General features: G+C 34.4%; 2 protein-coding genes across 17 annotated transcripts in view; one reads left to right on the top strand and one right to left on the bottom strand.

Moving 5' to 3' along the window:
• Positions 1-22,777, top strand: part of BBIP1 (BBSome interacting protein 1) — a 44,306-nt gene that overhangs the window by 5,830 nt on the left and 15,699 nt on the right. For 8 of the 14 annotated variants that reach the window (XM_032313899.1, XM_032313897.1, XM_032313892.1 and 5 more), the window contains exons 3-4: positions 7,264-7,341; positions 8,113-10,013. In XM_032313899.1, the coding sequence (XP_032169790.1) occupies positions 7,296-7,341; positions 8,113-8,279 (213 nt within the window). In that variant the 5' untranslated portion in view covers positions 7,264-7,295 and the 3' untranslated portion in view covers positions 8,280-10,013. Of the gene's footprint in view, positions 1-7,263; positions 7,342-8,112; positions 10,014-13,937; positions 13,968-14,516; positions 14,903-21,048; positions 21,763-22,777 lie in introns of those variants that run through there. The other 6 variants (XR_004278918.1, XR_004278919.1, XM_032313893.1 and 3 more) reach the window with 6 other exon arrangements.
• Positions 9,513-22,777, bottom strand: part of PDCD4 (programmed cell death 4) — a 29,139-nt gene continuing 15,874 nt past the window's right edge. For 2 of the 3 annotated variants that reach the window (XM_032313888.1, XM_032313887.1), the window contains exons 6-12: positions 20,454-20,675; positions 18,762-18,859; positions 17,737-17,851; positions 13,750-13,857; positions 13,397-13,507; positions 12,206-12,345; positions 9,513-10,284 (exon numbers count right to left, since the gene is read on the bottom strand). In XM_032313888.1, coding sequence (XP_032169779.1) covers positions 10,224-10,284; positions 12,206-12,345; positions 13,397-13,507; positions 13,750-13,857; positions 17,737-17,851; positions 18,762-18,859; positions 20,454-20,675 — 855 coding nt within the window. In that variant the 3' untranslated portion in view covers positions 9,513-10,223. The remainder of the gene's footprint in view (positions 10,285-12,205; positions 12,346-13,396; positions 13,508-13,749; positions 13,858-17,736; positions 17,852-18,761; positions 18,860-20,453; positions 20,676-22,777) is intronic. The other variant, XM_032313889.1, reaches the window with a different exon arrangement.

Below are 22,777 nucleotides of genomic sequence, written 5' to 3'. Positions count from 1 at the left end.
GTGTGGGGCTCAAACTCAAAACTCCAAGACCAAGAGTTGCATGCTCTAATTACTGAGCCAGCCAGGTGCCCCTCATTTTGATACTTCTTATCCATATGTCTATGCTTTGAGTTACTATGAATGCAATTTGGATTTTAGTAATCTATCCCCCTTCTCTGTCTGTCCCCTCTAAGATTATAGCCTATGTTTTCCAGATGGCTAGATGAAAATAGTGTACCATCTAAAGCTAACAGTCTTTTTCAGCTGTTTGACCCACAATATTGGTCTTATCAATGTTCTCATATCTAGTCTGTGGGAGGAAAAAATGCAAAACTTGTAAACTTTTAAAGTGTTGTGTATTTCTAATTAAGCTTGAGATTTGAAAGTTCCAATGGCATCCTCTTTTAAAGATAAGACTAATGCTATAACAAAATCCACAGACAAAAAGCCGTATTTTTTCCTAAGAGATTTCCTTCAGAATGGTATCAAACATGACAACTGGAATGCTGAATCCTCAAATTAAGGAGAAAGAAATCGAGAGATAGAAAACCATGTTGGTTAAAGCTATGGTAAAGAGAAAAAAATGTGGTGCTTTAGTCAGTATGCTGCACTTACATGTTTATCCTGAGGTTTACTCTTTGACTAATATTTTATGTTCCTCCTCCTTTGCAGAAGCCATTTGTGACTTAAAACTCCCCCATTTCAGTAGAAACTGAAGATGCCATGTTTAAATTTCATTGGCTTCTACATACCATTATCTACTATCCTCTTATCTAACATATTCTGAGATGTTCAGATTCCTTCAGTGGGGCTCCATACTCGATCCATCTAGGGTCTTTAGGCCACTCCTACAGATGCAGCACAGAGAAAACTGAAGGGACCAAGGCTTTGGAGTAAGGCAGACGTGAATTCAAATCCTGTCTCTTCACTTACCAACTATGTGATGTTTGACAAAATAATTTTTCCTAGACCTGGTCTTACTTAAATTTAGTATAAATTTAGGAGATGCAATGGGAGGTGGGTAAATGGCTAATTCAATTCTAAAATCACCTCTTATGGTGAAAGTTAATTTATTTTCAGAATTACTATAGAAAAATCCCTTAAAATGTCTGTGTAGTTAAAATAGATGATTTTGTACTAAAACACTGCTGTTACTGTTACTCTTAAGCAAACAAATTTAAGAGCCACTATGCTAAGAGAAAGAAGCTAGAGTACATTTCTGGGCATTGAAACTGTACTTCCTTTAAGAAGACCTATAAGGCAATACAGATGCAAAAGGGATAGGTGGAGAATTCTAAGTGTTCTTGCTCACCTGTAAGCTCTTCTCCACTCTCTTCTAATAATAAGCCTCTATAATTCTAATACATGTCAACAGACTTATTTTTTCTAAGAATCTAATTTTATGACAATATTGCCATGGTTTAAGAATCACTAACATCCACTGAGCTCTTACCAGGTGGTAGGGATTGATAATGAATTATGAGTTAGGCCATTTAATATACTGTCTGAAGTCAGTGCCATTACAAGCTTTATTTAACAGATGAAACTAAGGCTTAGAAAATTAATTTGTGGGGCACCTGGGTGGCTCAGTGGGTTAAGACTCTGCTTTTGGCTCAGGTCACGATCTCAGGGTCCTGGGATAGAGCCCCACGTCAGGCTCTCTGCTTGGCGGGGAGCCTGCTTCCTCCTCTCTCTCTGCCTGCCTCTCTGCCCACTTATGATCTCTGTTTGTCAAATAAATAAAAATCTTAAAAAAAAAAAAGAAAATTAATTTGTTTAAATAACTAAGATGATCCGGATCCTTCTCTCACCCACTACATGCATACTCTTCTCTTTTTACCACCTCTCCTATCACCATCTGCCATCTTTCCATATCCTTCTTAGGTGATTATATCCACTTCTGTAGCTTATACTACTGTACCATTGGCTCTCTGGGCATCCAGTCCTTTTTGCCTTCCTATTGGACTTCCATACCCAGTGTACCTGATTCATGGTCTTTACCCTTCCCTCCTTAACCTGTACTTTGTCTGTGTCCTCAACTTCAGTTAGTAGCTGCATTAACTCAAAGATGTTAGCTGGAAATCTCAGTCATCCTTTCTCATTTATCACCCAGAGGTTATGGGGAGGAGGGGAATAATGGGGGATACTTGAATCTCAACTTCTTATATCCTTGAATACCTCTTGTATCTTCTCTTGATGCTTGTTATCACTGCTTTTGTTCATACCCTTATCATCTTACCTAAATAATTATAGTTCCTTACTTACCTCCTTGCCTCTTGTAGCTCCTGTTTTTCCTTTTTGTCTAGAATGTGTTTCCAAAAAACTAATCACATACCCACTCAGAGCCATCCAGTTACCTCCCTTTTCTCTGTAGGATATTAAGCCCAAACCCATGACATTTAAGGCTGAGTATGAACTGGCCTCCACTTTGTCAGTCCAGCTACAGTACATATACTGTATGTGCACTGTACTCTCTAGCCATTTGCCTAGATTTTTTTTTCTTTTACTGACTCTGAGCATATTGTTCACTTTGTCTAAAACACTGTCCCCTTGCTTCTCTGCAGCCTCTTCTCTGCATAGTAAACCCCCATTCGTCCTTGTGGGGCTAATTCTAATATCACATTTAGTAGTTCTTCAGAGACCAGCCACTGTCACCTTTCCTAAACCAACCAAGTTATTTACGGTTTTGGTTTCTTAAGGCACAGTACACATGCTTTTATTAAAGTAGGTTGTATTCAACTGTAATTTATTTACATGTGTCTCTCTCTCCCCGACCCACCTATCCCAAGTTCCTCAAAGAGAGCTCGTTCTTATCCACTCTAGCTCCTTTATTTAGCTGTGGCTGGCACATTATGGACATTTGGTATGTTTGTTAAAAGAAAAAATGTTTGGAAAGGAACATATGATCCCAAATTCCTTATGTTTTTTCTTTTTTTTTCCCATTCTGAAAGAGTAATTCCCTTGTCCTGAAAAGAGCATCCTTTCTACTCCAGTCTTTACTGTCCAGTATTTACTTTAAAAGCTCTGTCCTTATTAACAGATATATAGCCGTTAACTTTATTCTTCATCTTATTTTATCCATGTGTATATAACTTGTTTGATTAGTTTTTTTTTTTTACTAGTAATTGTAGTAACTCAATGCAGAATATCTTAGCTTTTCATTTAAATTCATAAACATTTCTGGAGTGCCTGGGTGTCTCATTTGGTTGAGTGTCTGACTCCTGAGCTCAGCTCAGGTCTTGATCTCAGGGTCATGAGTTCAGGCCTCAAGTTGGGTTCCACAGTGGGTATGAAGCCTACTTTTAAAAAATAAATAAATAATAAATTTATAACATTTCTAGAGAAATATGGTAGGAAAATTAACCATTAAAATATGTTCAAGCATGAAAATGTATTACATTATAATAAAGTTAAGTGGAATGGTAATAGAAGTCTAGGTAGGAAAAAAATAAAATTTCTGACTTAGAGAATTCTTCATTCTTTTTATTAATGGATAGTAATAGCTGTCAAATTTTTATGGTATTTATATTATATTGGATAGGTTTTTAAAAGACTGATGTAACAGTATTTTTAAATATGTTGGAAATTCTATCTTTGTAACTATGAACTTTATGATAAATTTATATGTCAATTTAGAGAGGTTTAAAAGGGTACTTAGTTTTTCTATCTAGTTTTTTAAAATCCCTGTGGGTGTTATATAAGCATAAAATCTGAGGACTACTGACCTATATTCTCAGGGTTTAGAAGTACACTTTAGTGTTCTTGTCCAGTCCCACACATAATTTAGATAAGGTATCAAACTAAATCACCCCAGAAATGTTTAACTTGTCCAAGTTGTAATATTAATTTATGTTATCAATATGGGCATGATTGATTTAAAGTAGTAATCCTTCCTAACTCAAGTGTCTTTCAGCTCCCACTCCTACAGTTAGTAAATATTTCATGACAAAGACTTGGTTTCCCTCCAAGTTCTTCTGCATTAATTTGAGGCATCCAGCTCAATGCTTATAACAGCTATGCTTACTTCATCATGATTTTGAAATGTACTATGTATGAAAACCATTATCTCTGGGACAGATTACAAACTAAAGAAACCATGGGGGAAAAGAAAGCGGATTATTTTCCAATTACCCAGACCAAGAGCCTCAAAAAGTAACTGACATCGTATTCTCTAAGCATTAAAAAGTTTGGGTTCTATTAGTGTAAGAATTTTACTTCTGCAATTGAGTATGTTTACTCTTAAAATATACCTTGATAAATTTATCATTTTAAAATCTGACATAGTAGTCCATTATATGGTTCTGTCATAATTTATTTAATCGTTGATATACTGAACATTTTACTATACAAAGCAATGCTTTAATGAGCGTTCTTGTTCTTAGATCTTTGTACACTGGTGCATTATTTTCTTTGGGGCTCATTACTAGAAGTAATACATTTAGGTCAAAGAAAATGTGCATATTTTGTATTAGTACATAATACAAAATATTAAGATACTACAAAATACCCTTTAAAAAATTTGTACCCCAGGCGAGGCTCCATAGCTCAAGGGTTAGAGCACTGGTCTCATAAAAAATTTGTACCCCAAAAACCCACCCACCAACAGAAAATGCCCATTTCCCTATTCTTTCTCTAACTCTGGATACTATCAGACTTTCGACTTTTTTGCAAATTCAAAAAATTTAACATGCACACCAAAATGAGGTCACAGTGATTTTCACCTTCTTGAGTCCATGATCATTTCCCTACTTAAACTGCAGTACTCCACTCAGCACTCCTAAATCCCCCTAAACTATTTTGTATTCTATAGACGTACTACTTTACAAAATTCTATTATTTATTTCTCTCCCCTTACTCTATAGAGTATAGGCTCCAAAAAGTTTTGAGTTTTATCTGTCTTGTTCACTAATGAACAGTGCTTTCCACATGACAGACACATTTTTAATATTTTATTTTTAAGTAATTTATACCCAATATGGGACTCAGACTCATAACCCTGAGATCAAGAGTTGCATGCTCTTCTGACTGAACGAGCTAGGCTCTCAGACACTCACATATTTATTGAACTGAATGATATGGCACTTATATGATACACACGAATTTCAGTCATGGTTGGTATGTTTCTTTGACCCCTATGTCCCTAGTGTTACATACATCTTACCTTATCATAATAAGATAGTACCTTTAGGAGCAACAACTCCTTAGGGCACACTACACCAGACAAAACACCATGTTTGGCTATTAGCAGGCCAGTGGGTAAAGGAAAAAAATGCTCCTTGCTTCTGTGGACTCCTTGGGCAGTTGATCAAGACAGTGCAGCCTTGCCAATGAGGGCCATCCAACCACCACCTTGCTTATTTTAGCCCTTCCCTTCCTGTTTCTCTCCTGCGAATGCCTGGGGTGGGGGGGGGGGAGCCTAGGAACAATAACCAACCCTAGTAAAGCAGACACTCCACCCAGGCAAGTGACTGCCAGCACTCATCTTCCCCACACCAGACCCAACCCACTCCCTACCAGGCCTTTGGCCCCACACCCTTTGCAGTAACAATGGCAGCTTTAGTGAGAGAGAGAACTAAGGTTTGGTAGAGCACCAAGTTTCACTGTTTTCCTGGAGCCAGATTTTGGATGTGAGATATAGGAGAGAGCAAGCAAAGGATAGTGACAGATCTGAGTAGCTGCAGCTGCTATTCATCCACTGTTTTGCTGGTAAGAAATTCTGTGATACAAAAATTCTTAGCTGTTACTTCCCTCATATTTGTCAACATCTGTAGTATCTATTCTCCCTTTTGGCAGCATATCCTATCAGAACTACACCAAATAAGGACCTATTGAATATTTTCATTGTGATATTTTAATGGAGAGGCTGTTTTCTATTATAGCAGTATTCAGACTAATGAGGGATTTGCAATGCTATTAGCCTTCAACATAATCCGGGGGGGAAAAAAAGGAAATGATCACTGGGTACCACTGGCAAGCCTAAGTAACAAGTAAAGAACGTGGCAGAAGTAGTGTGTTCTAAGGAAACTGCCTATTGCACTTATCTCAGATTCCAGTTAGTGATGAGATGCTTTATTCCTAGTCCATTCCCTATTTCATTTTCACTCCTGAAAAGAGCAGTTGTAGGAGTAAATTTTGATGACAAGAGTTCTGGAAAACGGATAGAGTTTCCTCAGGAACTTAGATATTCCGGAATAGGGATTTGAACAAGAAGAGACCTGGTGGATAGACTAGGAAAATTTTATTACAAATGTCAAAGTGTAGTAGAGTGGGAATAACTGAGACCAGAAGCAGCTTCACTTGATTAATTTGCAGTGGGCGGTAAAGACAGGCACCACGCCAGCATCACCACTTTGTAATAATAAATCTTTCTTCTCTGGTGATGTTGTGAAAGGCACATGGTAAGGTTGCATCACTATGGTGAAATATCACAAAAGGGGTGGGACTGTCTAGAGAAGCATCTGTGTTTGGAGAAGGATCATGCTACAAATTACAGTCCAGAACACCCTGAATATACAGCACAGCAGTAATTTGGAATGTAACACTGGAAACAAATGTCATCAGCCAGTTGGTATATGCTGGTATCTTAACAAAATATTCAAGATAAGATGTTTGCTGGCACTTTAGCATATATTATCCCTGTTATTAGAGGATAGTAGTAAACTCAAAGCGAACTTCTCACTTCTGTTCAAGAGCCAGTTTCGCCCATTTGTGTTGCTTCCTTACAAATATCAGCTGTGTAGCCAGGTAACTGATCCTTAGGATGCTTTTTGTCATTAAAGCAAAGCGATGTTAGCTATTGAGGAGTGGGAATGTCAGGGAAACATTTACCTACTTCCTCCTTTTTCCTAACTACCTGCCTTACCCCACACTTCCCAAATGGCAATTTTTGTAACTCATCCACTTTTTAGGAGATGCTATCAGTGAACCAAACAGCCACACATAAATGCTTCTGGTTTTTCTCAGCGATATCTATTAGGTGATTATGTCTAAAAAAATGAAGTCCTACCTAACTTTTCATAAGGGGAAAAATGTAGAACATGTAGCCTTACAAATTAACATCTCCAGTGATTAAAGAATGTTGACAAGATCTAGATGCTTATGTGAACTCTCTCAACTTTGTTTCAGTGAAAAGACGCACAAGAAATTAATGGGATAATTATGCAAGGATTGAGTAGTTCGTTCTTTATAGAAATTATTTTTGTTCTTAACCTACAATGGAAATACCTCCAGCAATATGCTTTGTAAATTCATTCTTGAATATTAATAATTGATTTCTCATTGAAGGAAAAAACTTAGCTGTATCCAACAATTCAGATATGGCGGAAGTGAAGTCAATGTTCCGGGAAGTTCTTCCAAAACAAGGTATCTAAATCACAATACTTAGGTCACAGACTGTTATAGGGACCAAAATAAAAAGTAGTAGGCGTGGCATATAAGTGGCTCAATACTAAATATTGGTAACTATTTTGTATCCTGTATGCCACATTTACTGTGCACTTATCATTACTATGTTTCTCTTAGGAATAGGTTATAAAGAATTCATCCATTGCTTTCCCCGCCCCCAGTAAAAAGATGACAAATGAAGCACTGTTTCTTAGACCTAGAAATCCAGTTGTACTCAGATATGCAGATAAAACATGAAATTGTCAGTGAAAAAAAAAAGTGTAATTCACTAATGTTAAATAAGGTCTGAAAGTGGGGGAAAAGAAACCTAAGTCAAGCCACTGTTAAATGCTGATGGCGTAATTTAAACATTTATATTAGTATTTGAATATTCATATTAATTATATATTTATATGCTTATATGTTATATATTAACAAATATTAATATTAATACCATGCTTTTACTATGTAAGTATTCGTATGCACTATGTATTTCTCCCAAATCTTTTTGCAAATTAAACATCTGATACAAAATGTTGTATGTCTCATAGGTAACTTAGAATGTTAGGTAGGAAGTTTAAAATGTCATCCTTATAAACTCCCTAGAATTAAATGTTGATATATTTGAAATAACTAAAAACAAGAGTTTTCACTGACAATGGATTAAGTCGTTAGATGCTCATTCTAGCTGCAAATCCAAACCACCATACAACTGGGTCATCTCACTAAATCATTTCTTTTTAAACTTAGGGCAGTTGTCAGTGGAAGATATAACCACAATGGTGCTGTGTAAACCTAAACTTTTGCCCTTAAAATCTCTGACTCTGGAAAAACTGGAGAAAATGCAGCAAGCAGCCCAGGATACAATTCGCCAACAAGAAGTGGCAGAGAAGGAACAGCAACAAATAACTCACTGAATGGTAACTTAGCACTTCTACAGGATATTCTACAGCATATACTATTAACAATAGCTAAATAATAATTTGCATCTGTATGCTAAAGATGGTGTGTTTAATAAAATTGATAGTGCTTATAAAATAAAAATACCCAAGACTAACGAAACTTGTGAATTTAGACCCTCTGGTTTGTACTGAACATGAGCAATTAAAAAACTGAACCCAAATTTTATAGTTTTTTTTTCTTTTAACCAAGTTTTTGTAACTATAAATTACGGTTTCACTATTCCTATGACTGTGAGTCTTACAGATAACATTCATAGGTACAAGTGACTAAGTGAAACTTTTATATTCAGGTAATCTTTACATGTTTATTAAAAACTGAATTAAAGATACATTCTAATCTCGTACAAAACGTTTTTGGTGCTTTTACATCATCATCTAATTTTAGAACTTGTTTATGAATTTTGTGTTTCATATTTAAGGCTATTTTGCCTGATCAACTGGTCCTCCTGGCAATGACAAAACTGTATTTCTTAAATCTGATTTTTAAGAAACCTTCACTTATAAAGTAGTCGCCTGAGCTTTTAATGATACTGACTTTAAGGACTAAATTACCGTGCTACCTTTATTCATCCAGGTATCAAACATAATTAAAACCCTAAAAATAGAAAAAAAATATGGACTTGAAAGAGCCCATGAGATAAATATGAACATTAAATTTGGGGTTTTAGTGCTAAAAGACTGCCTTAATGGGTGTATTCCTAAGAATGTATTTGTAAATCTGAATATAATTCTTGGCTGGTTGCTACAATCAATAATAGACAATTTAAATTAGCACAGACCTTGAGGCCTTGCTGAGTTTTGCTCTGCAAAAGAGGTCAGAAATGTGATCATTCTTTAGAGAACTATTATTTATTGGTAGCTGATATCTTCTTAGACACTGGATAAATGTAAAAATTTTTGAGTTTCTGAAGAATAATTTTTTATAACACAAACACTGGTAACAGAACTTAAGGATGATGAAGGTATTATATTTTAGAAATTTCACTGGGCTTTAAAGAAGATCAAAAAACCAAGTATGTATGCATTTCCCACAGATAGTATTTAAAGAATTTACTATTATACTTTTGATTTAAAAGTTTGCAAAGAACAAAGTTAAATTCACTAGGTTCAAATACACTCTCTTATAGGATTTAAAATTTGCTGTGTAAAATAAGTTTTTAAAAAGACCTAAGACATAGGTACTCCCAATAAAGAATCAACACTGCTTCACATGTTTTATTTTGTCATACATTCTTTTAGAACCGGGTTCATTTTTCCAGTTTTGTAGAAAAATAGATGTTCCAGCCACCATTTATTTAACTGTCTAGTCTTTAAGACCAATCAATATGTTCCCTGGAAAAATGAATAAGTCTTATGACTAACTCATTTTCTTAAAGTTCTTTAAGACAAAGAAATAACTTTTTTTTTTTTTTTAACTCCCAAAGCACAGTATTCCAACAGCAGCAGTCAACATGGGGTTTTAGCAGCTTAACTTCACCCCCTAAATAAAGCTTTGTATAAACCAGTGATTTTACTACAAAAACACTGTCCTTGAAAGAAAGGAGTGGCAGTCAGACATCAATGCAAAACTTGGAATGATTAGGTCATAAACATGGCACTTACAAAAGGTAGCTTATGAGAATATTCCACTTAAGAAGTGGTTACTCTTCTGTCCCTCCTTTACACCCTCAAAAAAAAAAAAAAAAAAAAGAAGAAGAAAAGATAAAAAGGAAAACACTTCCTTAAAAATTCCCCTTTAAATTTTAAGTTTATAAAATTTCAGAAATGCCTTGTACCCAAAACAAGTGCTTCGAAAAAAAAAAAATAATAAAACAACAAAAAACCTGTGCTAACAACTCTTACAATTCAGATATATTTATATTTTTTTAATAACATCTAAGACTGTAAGAGTTCTTATATTCAGTAGCTCTCTGGTTTAAGACGACCTCCATCTCCTTCACTTACAAAACGTTTTCTGCCCCTGTAATGAAAAGAACACAAACATGAAAATAGATACCAATTCTGACTATAGATCAAAATCAAAAAAGCCTTGGGTTCTTTTGGCTAGTCATTAGGTTTTGAAGGGTTTTACTCTTTAAAAATTAAAAAAAAAAATAAGTGAGCACACCTCTAATTCCTTTGAGAAAGACACTTTCCCTACTATATACCTTAGGATATAACAAATCAAATGAACTGCTAATCTAAGCAGTTTTTAGTTAAATAAAAGCTTAATTATTGAAGTAAGTTCATTGTCCAAATGGAGTCATGTTGATATGTTAAAATATAAAGCAAACATGCTATTTAGAATTTTAATATTTACTCCTACTACGTTATTAGTATTATTTGAAAACTGAACAATGAGCCAAAGAAACACTAACATAATTTGGAATTATGTAAACTAGAGCTACAGAACCTATGAAAATGTCCATTTTTTAAAAGTTTTTTAAGTTTCTTCTCAAATGTAGAAAAGCCATAACCTGTACATGGAAAACCAAATCAGAATCCAATTAATTCCAGTCTATGCTCCATTTGGAATTCCTACTATTTCAAACTCAAGACACCTTGCTTCAACCCAGGAGGAATAGTTGACCAGCAACCTAAAGCAGTAAGTGGAAACAGAGTTTGCTCAGGATTAGCCCTCTTTCTCTAACATGCACAAGCACTCAAGACCTCACACAAATGTGTACTTCACCCAAATAAGCTAATGGGTAGAGGATAATGGCAAACAAAGTACTTTTAGGTATCTCCTCAACTGATCCTTGAGAGTAAAGTCACAAGAGAAATGACCAGTTAGGTTTCTGAACAGAGGCTGAAAAATTTTAAAAGCTAGTGCCTTTTCATATTAAGTCTAAGTAGAAATCAGCTACATTTTCCTGAATATAAAGGCTTCAGACTATAATATTAGGAGACTGAGATGGGGAACAAAGTAGTAAGTAAGAACCCTTACCAAAGTTGTCAGTATTTACTGATGTATACCACTTGCACATGAGTGATGCCATCACCAAGCAAAGGTCTATATATATATTTTTAGAGATCTGTATTTTCAAACTTTTTTTTTATCAAAGTCATTAAACCCTATCTTCCTCCTCCTCTATCCATGGCTTTTAAACTTTCCAGAGAGACAGTACCAGCAACTATTTTTTCTGAGATTTCTCACAATCGACTTCAATAAAAATAGACAAAGCTTTGCAATTATTTCAGATTAAAAATTATGAAGACTTAAAATGTATATAAAGCAGACATACACAAATTTATCTATTACTAACATTTAGACCTATTTATAATCTTCATTATAAGCTTTATTTTAACCACAAAAAAACTCATCAACTCCTAAAGAGTTTAGATGCCAGTAGTACAAATATATTATCTCCAAAGAATCACACACATCCACTTTCCAATGAGGTAAGATTCAATTAGACTTAATTCTCCATTCCATGAAGGAGAAAAAGGAAGCTACATGGAGTACAGGAATGAGTCTAGATCTTTGAGCCAGGAAAGGTCTAGATTCATCCTTGGCCTCTATTAATGTGTGACTTTAGGAAAAGTATACCACACACTTTCTTAAACCTCAATTTTCTTATCTAACTGGTGTTAAGATCTACTCTAAAATAATATTTCAAGTACATAGAACACAGCCTCGTACACAGAACTACTACACAAAGTTAGATTCCTTCCAGTGAACAAGGGCTTCATGAAGTAGGCATGTATAGATTTACAAGGGGGCAAAATAAGTTTTGCCCATTTTTTCATAAACTCAAAACAGATGATTTTCACTCTTAAGTAGCTTTAGGGGAGATGTTATTTTTCTGACAGAATTCCAGAATTCTTCTGGAATGACAGAAAATTAGCTAAGCCTTCCAAGCACTTAGCCAGTATCTTATGTGAAAGAAGTAATAAAGTACCTTGAAGGACAAAGATCTCTGAGTTGTCTGGAAATTATTCCAGCCTGAAAACATTCTTCTACAAATCGCTCAAGCACAGAGTATGAATGTGGAACATCCAGATTAATGTCTGGAATTTCATTGTAAATTCTCTCATAACCCTAAAACAAAATTATATATAGAATGTTAGCCCATATGAAATACATAATGCCATACAACCTATCACTGTCATCAAGCTACATTTAAGGCCTTAACTCTTCACAAAATTAGACTGAAGTCAGATCTGATCCTTGGAAAGTACAGACAGCAGGTATGTTTGTTATTGAATGTTTTCTCTAAAATTGTTCTCTCAAGAGAGTTTAGGCAGATATCAGACACTGGACACATTTCTTCATCTACTTCTCTATATACATTTATTACTTTTTAAAAATACAAGGCAAGGGGCGTCTGAGTGAGTCAGTCATTAAGCATCTGCCTTGGGCTCAGGTCGTGATCCCAGGGTCCTGGGATTGAGCCCCACACAGGCAGGAAGCCTGCTTCTTCCTCTCCCTCTGCCCCTGCCTGTGTTCCCTCTCTCACTGCATTTCTGTCAAATAAATAAATAAAATATTTTTTAGAAAAAATACAAGGTAAGTAAGAACTTCACTATTTTAAATAGGAATAAATGAAAGTGTATTTGTTAAAAGATCATGTTCATGTTGTTTCTAGATATAAAACAGAACTTCTCATATCTTAAAAGTAGAACTCTTGGGATGCCTGGGTGGCTCAGTTGGTTAAGCAGCTGCCTTCAGCTCGGGCCATGATCCTAGGGTCCTGGGATGGAATCCCACATCGGGCTCCTTGCTCGGCAGGGAGCCTGCTTCTCCCTCTGCCTCTGTCTGCCTGTGCTCGCTCGCTCTCTCTCCCTCTGTCTCTGACAAATAAATAAATAAAATCTTAAAAAAAAAAAAAAAAAGTAGAACTCTTGAGTAAGAACAATCGCATCTTTAAAAAACCCACGGAAGAGATACTTTCAAGAAATGGCTACAAGGGGTCAAACATAATCACAACCATTTAAAAAAACAAAACAAAAAAACCAACTACAGGCATAGTATTATTAAACATACCTGAAAGAACATTTCATTGACAATTCATAATCTTTATTCAATCATTATACATTTAAAGTATTATATATTTAAGCCTAAAAATTATGCAAAATAATGTTATACTTACTCTTTTCATTTGGTCCAGAGTAATGGTAGAAGATTTCCAAAGAGATTTTAATAAATCCAAAATCATCTTAAATGTACTTTCTCCAGTTGACTCTAAAACCATTACAATGGCCTAAAAATTGAATGAATGAATAAATCTTTGGTCATTAATTCATATGAAGAAACTGCTCCTAAAATATATCAGATTCCTTTTGTCTGACATGTAATTATAATCACTATAAGAAATTAAAAACAACTTACTCCCTTAATATTAAAATTAAAAAAAAAAAGATATGCTATTAAAGAAGCATTAAGTCACTGTAGTGCAAAAAGGAACACTTAATAATTCTCTGTGGAATGTCAAAGTAATCTTACTTCATATACAAGCTCATGGTGAAAATGAGGTACTTCCAGTTCCTTAAGGCAATGTTCAGCTTCAGATATGTCTCCAGAGAGTAAATACTCTTTCAGCAGCATATCAATCTATTAAATTTAAAAATTGAGATATGTTAGAATTCTTAGTTTTTATTTACTTCTTAAAGATTTTATTCATTCATTTTTAGAGAGAGCACACATGTGTGCGCAGAGGGGGAGGGAGAGAGATGAAGATTCTGAAGCAGACTCCACACCAACCAAGCACAGAGCCCGAGGTGGGGCTCCATCACACAACTGCCAGAGCAGGACCTGAGCCAAAACCAAGAGTCTGATGCTTAACTGACTGAGCAACCAAGGTGCCCCTAGAATTCCTAATTTAAGAAAAAAAAAAATCTGTGCTTTTTGTCTATAGGATTTACTTATTCTCAAAGCAGGTCACAAATAGCTGTGTAAGAACATATAGACTCGAAACAACACTATCATGACAAATTTTTTTTAATAATTAAAAAGTAACCCCCTGATGGCAGCCACCTGGTCCTCTGGGCCAGCTGCTCCAAAAACCGTGGCCACCTGGCTCCTATGTGTCCTGTGGTTCATGTCAGTCACCAGTCACCACAGGACCATCGCCACCACCAGTATGGAGGAGACACTTAAGTGCAAGAACCTCAAACTGGAATAATGTATTAATAAAGATCCAAAACTAAATGATGCTACACAAGTACCAGTTTACTGTACAAACTACACAGCTCATGTTCCTTGTTTTCCAGCACCCAACATAACTTGTAAGAATTTTGGTGGCAGTGAAACACGTTTTACTGGAAATGAAGTTGGTTTTCTCAAGCCTGTATCTTGCCGAAATGTAGTCCTTTCCATTCAGCCAGCAGATGGGAAAGAGGAAAAGGAACTCCAGAAATGGCTATTCATACAAGGTGGCAGTTGCACCGTCTCTTTTCCTCGGATGGTTGGGAGCAGACTGATTTTACCTTGGATACCCTGCCTTGGGATTTGGGCTTCTTTGATTTCAATAGAGCACTCTCAGTATGTGAATTTCCAGATTTTCCTTTTTCTTCTTCAAATACCACCTCGTGGATTCTGTGTAACTCTGTTTTATTTTGTTCTGTTGTTTTACTTAAAAGCATATTATTTAATTGGACTTTGAGAGCTGTGTGATAACTGAGTCTTATTACTGTCTCTATGAGACAGAAAGCTTATTACCCCAATATTCTTTAATGCCTTTTCCAAAGGCAAGTAGCCCCTTGTCATTTTCACTTCTGAAAATTAAAAGTATGACTTATTCACACACACAAAAAAATACACCCTCAATTTTTAAGTAGTTCATAATTATAAAGAAAATGCAGTACTTCAGTGTGTCTTAATAATCACTGAGATCTAGGAATAGACTCAAGATGTACATGGCCTGAGTCGGCACCATAATGCTTCAATGTTCACTGTAAAACAAGGGATGTTAAAGACCACTAGAGGGCACTGACTGAAAGTCTCAAGATGGGATTTTTAATGAACTATCGCAAACTTTCACTTCCATCAGGATGACCTTAATAGTGCACTGGCAGCCAAAAAATAAGTGATGATAATAGAGCTTTACGAGACGGAGCAAAATGTATATACTCTCTCTTTTCTCTACAGCTAAAGATTTGAAACCAATTATCTAAAACATTCATCAGTAATTCAGCTTCTAGTTGTAGCTAAAGCAGCAAGACTTGACTTTCTTGTTTAAATAAATCTCTATGGCTCCAGAGAGAAGGAGGAAAAGTTTGCCAGCAAAAGAACTTCAACAAGAATGTTCTTCCCTATACACTGCCTTTTAAAATCACTTTTGCACCTAGTACACAATCAATGAATCAATTGACTGACTGAATTAAATAATCTCATTTAAGTATCTTTGACTTCAACTTCTGTAATGTACTTTCATGAAAGGTAAAGTAAAATTTGATCAATAGAATACATCCTAATGAATAATTCCTATTATCCTGCTTTAGGAAAGTAAATATTTAGAGCATGGCATTTGAAGTGTTTTTACTTTATAAATGTAAATTAATATATTTAATAGATTGTATCATTTAGAGTTTTGTAACTTTGTTATGCAACTTTAAGTATTTAAATGTTTCCCATTATGTTCAATGCATTTTTTTGAGAATGATAAATTATAAACATGTGTATACATTTCTAAAAGTCCTCTTTGTCCAACTCATCCTTCCAGGTAAAAATAAATGAATATCCAAATAATGCAATCCTGAAACTCATATTGGCAGTTTTACTTTGGTTTTTATCTTGACTGTTTTTTGCTTGAGATAATTCATATAAAATAGTTTGACAGTTTCTCAAAATAATGATTTTAGGGTAGTATTACCATCTTTTTTTTTTTTTTTAAGTAATCTCTACCCCAACATGAGGCTCAGACTCACAACCCTGAGATCAAGAATTGCAAGTTCCTCCAAATGAGAAAGCCAGGTGCCCTCAGTATTACCATCTTAACAATCTTACATCTTTCAATCCATAAATATAGGTTATCTGGATAGCTTTTTATTTATTTAAGTCTTAATTTATTGCAACAATGTTTTATAGTTTTTGGTATATAAGAATAATACTTCTCTTGTTAAATTTATTCCTAAGTATATTAATATTTTTTATTCTATTGTAAAAGCAGTTGTTTCCTAATTTCACTTCATATCATTCATTGCTAGTGTACAGAACTAGAACTGAATACTGTATATTGATCTTATACCCTACAACCCTGCTGAATTCATTTATTAGTTGACAGTTGGTTTTTTGTTTTTTTATAGATTCATTCAGATTTCCTGTATATAGATATAGATCATGTCATCTGGGAATAGAGATAGTTTTACTTCTTCCTCTCCCACTTAGATGCCTTTTATGTCATTTTCTTGTCAAAATGCTTTGGTATCTTGACTGCGTTTACAGCTCAATCTTTCCAACTTGAAAAAATTTTTAAAAGCAGATGTTGCAGTCATGACATTACAAACCCCAACTTGCCTACTTTAAGATATATAAAAGCAAACTGGTCAAAAGTCTGTATTTTCAGCTCCTTAAACCCCAAACTAGGTACACATATCATTAAAAGATTAAATACCGAAACTATAGTCACATGAAAAGATTATACTAAAAAATCAGAAGCACATGAGCTATAAATCTTCTAATTTTCTTAACCATCTGCAAGTAAGATTAAATACTTTTTCTGGCTTACAGTTATAGAACATTACTTTATTACCAGAAAAAAAGATCCATAGAGAATAAATCTGGCATCTCAATTATTTTTACTTTTAAAGCATGCATATAGGTAGTGACCTTCCTTAGAAAAATCCACCACTCTGTTCTACTCTAGTGTTCATAACTCATAACTTATGATCTGACGGTATCCAGTTTCAAGCCACTCATTTAAAAATGTAGTTATTTACTGAATAACTAAATTCACAGTATTTGAAAAATTTTAAAAACCAATATAAGACTTCAGGCATTCCTTTGAGGTTCAAACATAGCCTTCTTATGAAAGCCCTTTTAACTTAACTCAGTCTTATTTTTAAGTTAGGGAAACCTTAAAAATTTAATAATGAATTATACAATTCATGTATAATTTAAAGCACCAGAGTATAAAGCCAAATATATAAAGGTTATCCAATTTTCCATTTGTAGCTTCAAGACTGAACTTAATTTTTTTTTTCTAAGATTTTATTTACTTATTTGACAGAGATCATAGGTAGGCAGAGAGGCAGGCAGAAAGAGAGAGAAAGGTAAGCAGGCTCCCTGCTGAGCAGAGAACCCAATGCGGGGCTCGATCCCAAGACCTTGGGATCATGACCTGAGCCGAAGGCAGAGGCTTTAACCCACTGAGCCACCCAGGTGCCCCTGAACTTAATTTTTGTCTGCAAAAATACCAGCTAGAGGGTATAGTTTACTCCCCTAGAGAAATACATGTAAATTAAATTAAAGACAATACCCAGTAGTTGTTACCTCTTTAACAAGGTGATTAACAGACTGCTGCCCACCTCCAGAACCCCACACACTGTCTTTGCGCTTTCCACCTTTAGACATACTCAGAAGTACAGTAGCCTTGTCCAGAGCAGCTCTACCAAAAAAAAAATAAAATAAAATAACAACAATAAATAACTTTGACAACTTGGACATGATTGAGGCTGACCTAAAAGCTTTCACGTAACCTAAAAGAAACCTAAAATTCAAAAGTCTTTTTAAAAAACTACTTTTTAAAATAAAAAGTTGGGAGCAAAAAAAAGAAAATTTGCTTTTCATGTTAATATTCTCATACTCTTTTTTTCTTTTCTAGTCAAAAGAAATCTAACCTTATTACAAAATAATTCATCTAACTGAAGAGAAACATTTTGCATAAAACTTAACCTCTATGGATCTATGCATTTCCACAAGGGAAAACACTCCACTCTGATCTGAGTCGTCCTAGGAAAATTAACACCTACACCTGAGAAAACCTAACACATGGCTAAGACCAAATCGAAGTTTCCAGAAAGTTATAAAAATCATACAGGATGACTCCCAAATATTACATTTAGCTTAAAATTAATTATACCAAAGCACAAGAATAAAAAACATTTCCTAATATTGCTGTAGCAGATAAATATAAAATAAAATTGAAAATGGGCTCCTTTGTTAATACTGTCCATTTTACTAGAGTATTAAATAGTTACAGAATGCAATTCCTGAATGAAAACTTGGGCAGATCTTAAACATTCTCAGTCCAATCCCTCCGTTTTATAAATAAGGAAACTGAGGCCCAGAGAAGAGTGGTGTGTGACATAAAGGTAGCTAAATGGTTTAGCTAAAATCCCCAACTTCTACATTATAGTACTGTCCTCTTCCTGTTATAGCTGTCAACAATCTCAATTTTGTTTTAGCACACAAATGATAGAGATCTGCAATGTCTGAGTAATTCAAATCTCATTTCAATAAAATCCTGCAGAATTTTCCCCTTTCAAAATTCTAAGTAGAAAAATTAATTTACTTACCTAGCCTGTACACAATCTACAGTTCCTTTGTAACTATCAATATAGGTATTACATAAAATTCCATCTCCAACAGCTCTAGCAATAAACTGGCCCACCAACTACAATAAGAAAAAAAAATCTATATAAAAAAATCTAAAATGAACCTTTACAGGACACAATTTCTAAACACATAAATGATGAAGAATGGCTGAACTACATAGTCAATATCTAAGATATATAGGAATATTCAAAGACATCTACTTAGCACCTGCTAGTTATGCTCAGCATACACTCCCACATCTTACCCTTCAAGATGAGTACTATGGGCAGGGGCACATTGCTCCATTCTAATCCCCCAACACCTTTGCACACTGCCTGAAAACAGTGTATCATCAAAATTACTTGTTAAGCCAATGGCCTAAATTCAAGAGAACAAACCAAAAAAATGGGACTAGGTGTTCTCAAAAACTGATTAAAAGAATTTATTATATGGTGAAAACTTTGTGTAGAAATTTCTGTCTGTTTCATAGCATTACTTATTTTTGTTGTTGTTTTTGTTAAAGCAGGCTCCACACTCAATGTGGGGGCCTGAACTCATGACCCTGAGACCAAGAGTCTTATGCTCCACAGACGGAACCAGCAAAGTACTCCTTTTCATAGCATTATTTCTTAAAAAATTGGAAACGACTTTAGTGTCCAAAAATAAAGGATAGATACGTAAGATGGTACGTTATATGGCCATTAGGAAATGCGTTTACATTTTATGGTTTTAAGAAAAATCAAGTTTATAAATTAGAATATACAATGTAATTCATTAAAATGCAAGGATATAAAAAAAAATACATTGATATATACCCATAGAAAGTAAAAGAGATTTAACACCAAAATGTTAAAAGTTGTTATTTTTGCCGGCCTTGCTTCCTTTTGACCTTTTTCAAAAATGCCATAATATGTATTTAAGTAATCATTTCTTAAATATAAGAGTACTGCTACAAAAAGAAAAAAAAGTCCACATCTGAATAACTGCTCAATACCTTATAAAGACTACTGTCTGTCAAAGAAAAGTGTAACAGAAAAAACATTTAGAAATTAAACTACCTATACTCTATTCCTAAATTAACATTTAAGTAAAGTGCTCCTACCTTGATTTAAAAGTTGTTTAAGTAAATACCAACGATTTCACACATTTTCAATTTCAAACCAGAAAGTCACATTATAGTATCAGCATGTATTAAATCTAATAAAAGTATAAGACTTTGAGGACAAAATCTAAACAGAAACATAAATCATTAATTTTCTAATTGTTTACCCACAAAACTACAAAAGGGAACAGAAAATATCAGTTAAGCCAATTCAATCTTCAATTACAACAATCTACATATTTTTAAAATCCCAGCTCATATAACAGCTTAACCACATGTAACAGAAAATATACAGACAGCAAAAACAAAATGACCTATAAACTATACAGAGCATGGGTGGAAAGTGGGATATAAAATTACAGTATGATGAAAACTACATTTGAAAAAGAAAAAGAAAAGAAGAACAGCTAGACAAAAATACACTAAAATGTCAGAGGGTTATTTTTGTGTGGTAAAAAATATGGGCCATTTCGTCCTCTTTATCTACTAAAATTTCCTAGGAGCATGTATTATGTCTATAATTGGAAGTGTAGTGGGGGAGAGAATGAATAAAAAGAAGAGTCATACAAACCTGTGGTGCTCTAGGAGTATCCAATGCCAATTCAGGTAGATCCTTCAATAATTTGTCAAATGATTTTTCTACATCATTTGTGCTCATTACTGTCCCACAAAGGTCAGAAAGAAGCTTAGATGTCATTTCTCTATGACTAGCCTTTCCCTCCAATGCCAAGGACACTGCCAACACTGGTACTCCACTTTTCATTTCACCAAGATTTAAATCTCTCAGCATTTCCTATTTAAAAAACAAAAAAACAAAAAAAAAAAACAAAAAAAACACAAAAAACTAAAAAGTATATATCACTGCCTTTAATTCAATATAACTTTAGTTTCAAAAATTCAACATTTTATCCATATATCCTTACCTTTTTCCCCTTTGGAAATAGTAAGATAAGCAGTCAAATTTTGTAGGCTAGAACAAACACACCTTTCTGTGCATATAAAATTAGATATTGATCAACTCTGTCAAGCTTTTATTATCTGAACATCACTGAACGAAGAATGTGAATTATACTTAAAACAATTAAACTATACATTGCAAATAAGTTTATTGTTAGGAATTAATTAACCCTGCATCTTATAATTTTTTTAAATTTTTTCTATTTAAGTAATCTCTATACCCAACATGGGACTCAAACTGAGGACCCCAAGATCAAGAGTCACGTACCCTTCCAACTGAGCCTATCAGATGTTCCTAATTTCCAGGAATATTCGTCTATGAATATTTTTGGTGAGATTCATTTTACATTATCATAAATTGTTTATACTCTACTTTCACTCAGTTTTCTCTTCCCACCATAGTTTATACTGTTCATATAAAGTTTAAAAGGAGATCTTAAACTACTGTTTTTAAGTGGAATTATTTCTTTAAATGCTGGGATTAAGTTGAAATTTCCTATTAAAAATGTAATAGCAGCTGCTAATACTAACTACTGTATATAATGTAGCAAGCATTTCAACAGCCACTTTAGTTTTTATTATCTTAAGACTCAACCCTTTCAGGGAGGTATTGTCATCATACCCAAAGCAAAATTAAGTATTTACTGAGGATGTACTGGAGTGGCCAAGTTGAAAGTGAAATAGTCAGTTGACCCTACAAGCTAACTTCTAACTCAGTTACTTAGAGAACCTTTGTTTTTACTTACAGGATGCCAGGTTTAAATACTCAGGGTACTTAAACCATGTTATACTACTAAAAGGGTGCCAAACTATTTTCATAGCCACCTAACTGGTGTCTTTGTTAGCAGTCTCTTCCCACTGAATTTCCTCTTTCAATGGACAGTGCTTGAACAACTCATTGCTTTTATTTATTATTTTTAAGGAAGATTTACTTATTTGACAGAGAGAGACACAGCAAGAGAGGGAACACAGGCAGGGGGAGTGGGAGAGGGAGAAGCAGGCTTCCCACTAAGGAGCCCCACGTGGGGCTCATGACCTGAGCCCAAGGCAGACGCTTAACAACTGTGCCACCCAGACGCCGCTAACTCACTGCTTTTAAATAAGATACTTCTCTCTGGAAAACTCTTCAACCATCTTGCCCTGTCACCTTCTAGTCATTCTTATATAACTCAGAATCATCTTTTCTATTACTCTCTATTTTATGTTTCCCTAACACTCTGCTTATAGTACTACTCAGTTAATAAATACATAGTATACGTCTAGTCCCATGCTAGGTAGATAGGATTTTAATAGTCTACCCTTACAGGACTGAAGCTCTTCCTCTACAACAGAAGGCTTCACGTTATATATATCACTTCCCTGACTAAGCTTCATAAAGGAATCACCTATTACAAATTCCTTCACATGGTATGCACTGAACAAATATTTGTTTTATATTTAAGTCCTACAAATCTAAGTATATCAGACCTCATGGTATCAGACAAACCAAGAAAGCCAGTCTGAAGTATAAGAGTCCAAATGTAAAAGCCTTTTAAAGAGTTGCAATTTTAAAAAAAGAGAAAGATTCCTTTTGGTTCTCTTGGTTTCTGTATACATTTTTATTCAAATCTTTATATCCGTGTTCTCTTTCTTGGACATAATACAAAGATAAATTTTATCTTAATCCTGAGCATGGAAATAAACGTCCAAAAAACAGAACTAAATCAGACATTTTTTAACCAAGATCCCTGAAGAGGTTTGAGAAAATCCATAGATGCTAAAAACTATTATAATTTTATATAATTTAATTACAAAAATGTATAATTACAAAAATTATTAAAATATTACTGTGCCATTTTTCAGGGAAAGAAATGGCATATAGTCTTCATCACATCCCAAACAGGAAAGAACTAATCTGTATTAAAGAAATTTTACTCCATGTCTTAGAAATTCATTTAT

This window comes from Mustela erminea, chromosome 14 (assembly GCF_009829155.1).
Source record: "Mustela erminea isolate mMusErm1 chromosome 14, mMusErm1.Pri, whole genome shotgun sequence".
NCBI classification, from domain to species: Eukaryota; Metazoa; Chordata; class Mammalia; order Carnivora; family Mustelidae; genus Mustela; species Mustela erminea.
The sequence above is the reverse complement of the archived record's forward strand: the minus strand, read 5'-3'. Positions and strand labels throughout refer to the sequence as shown.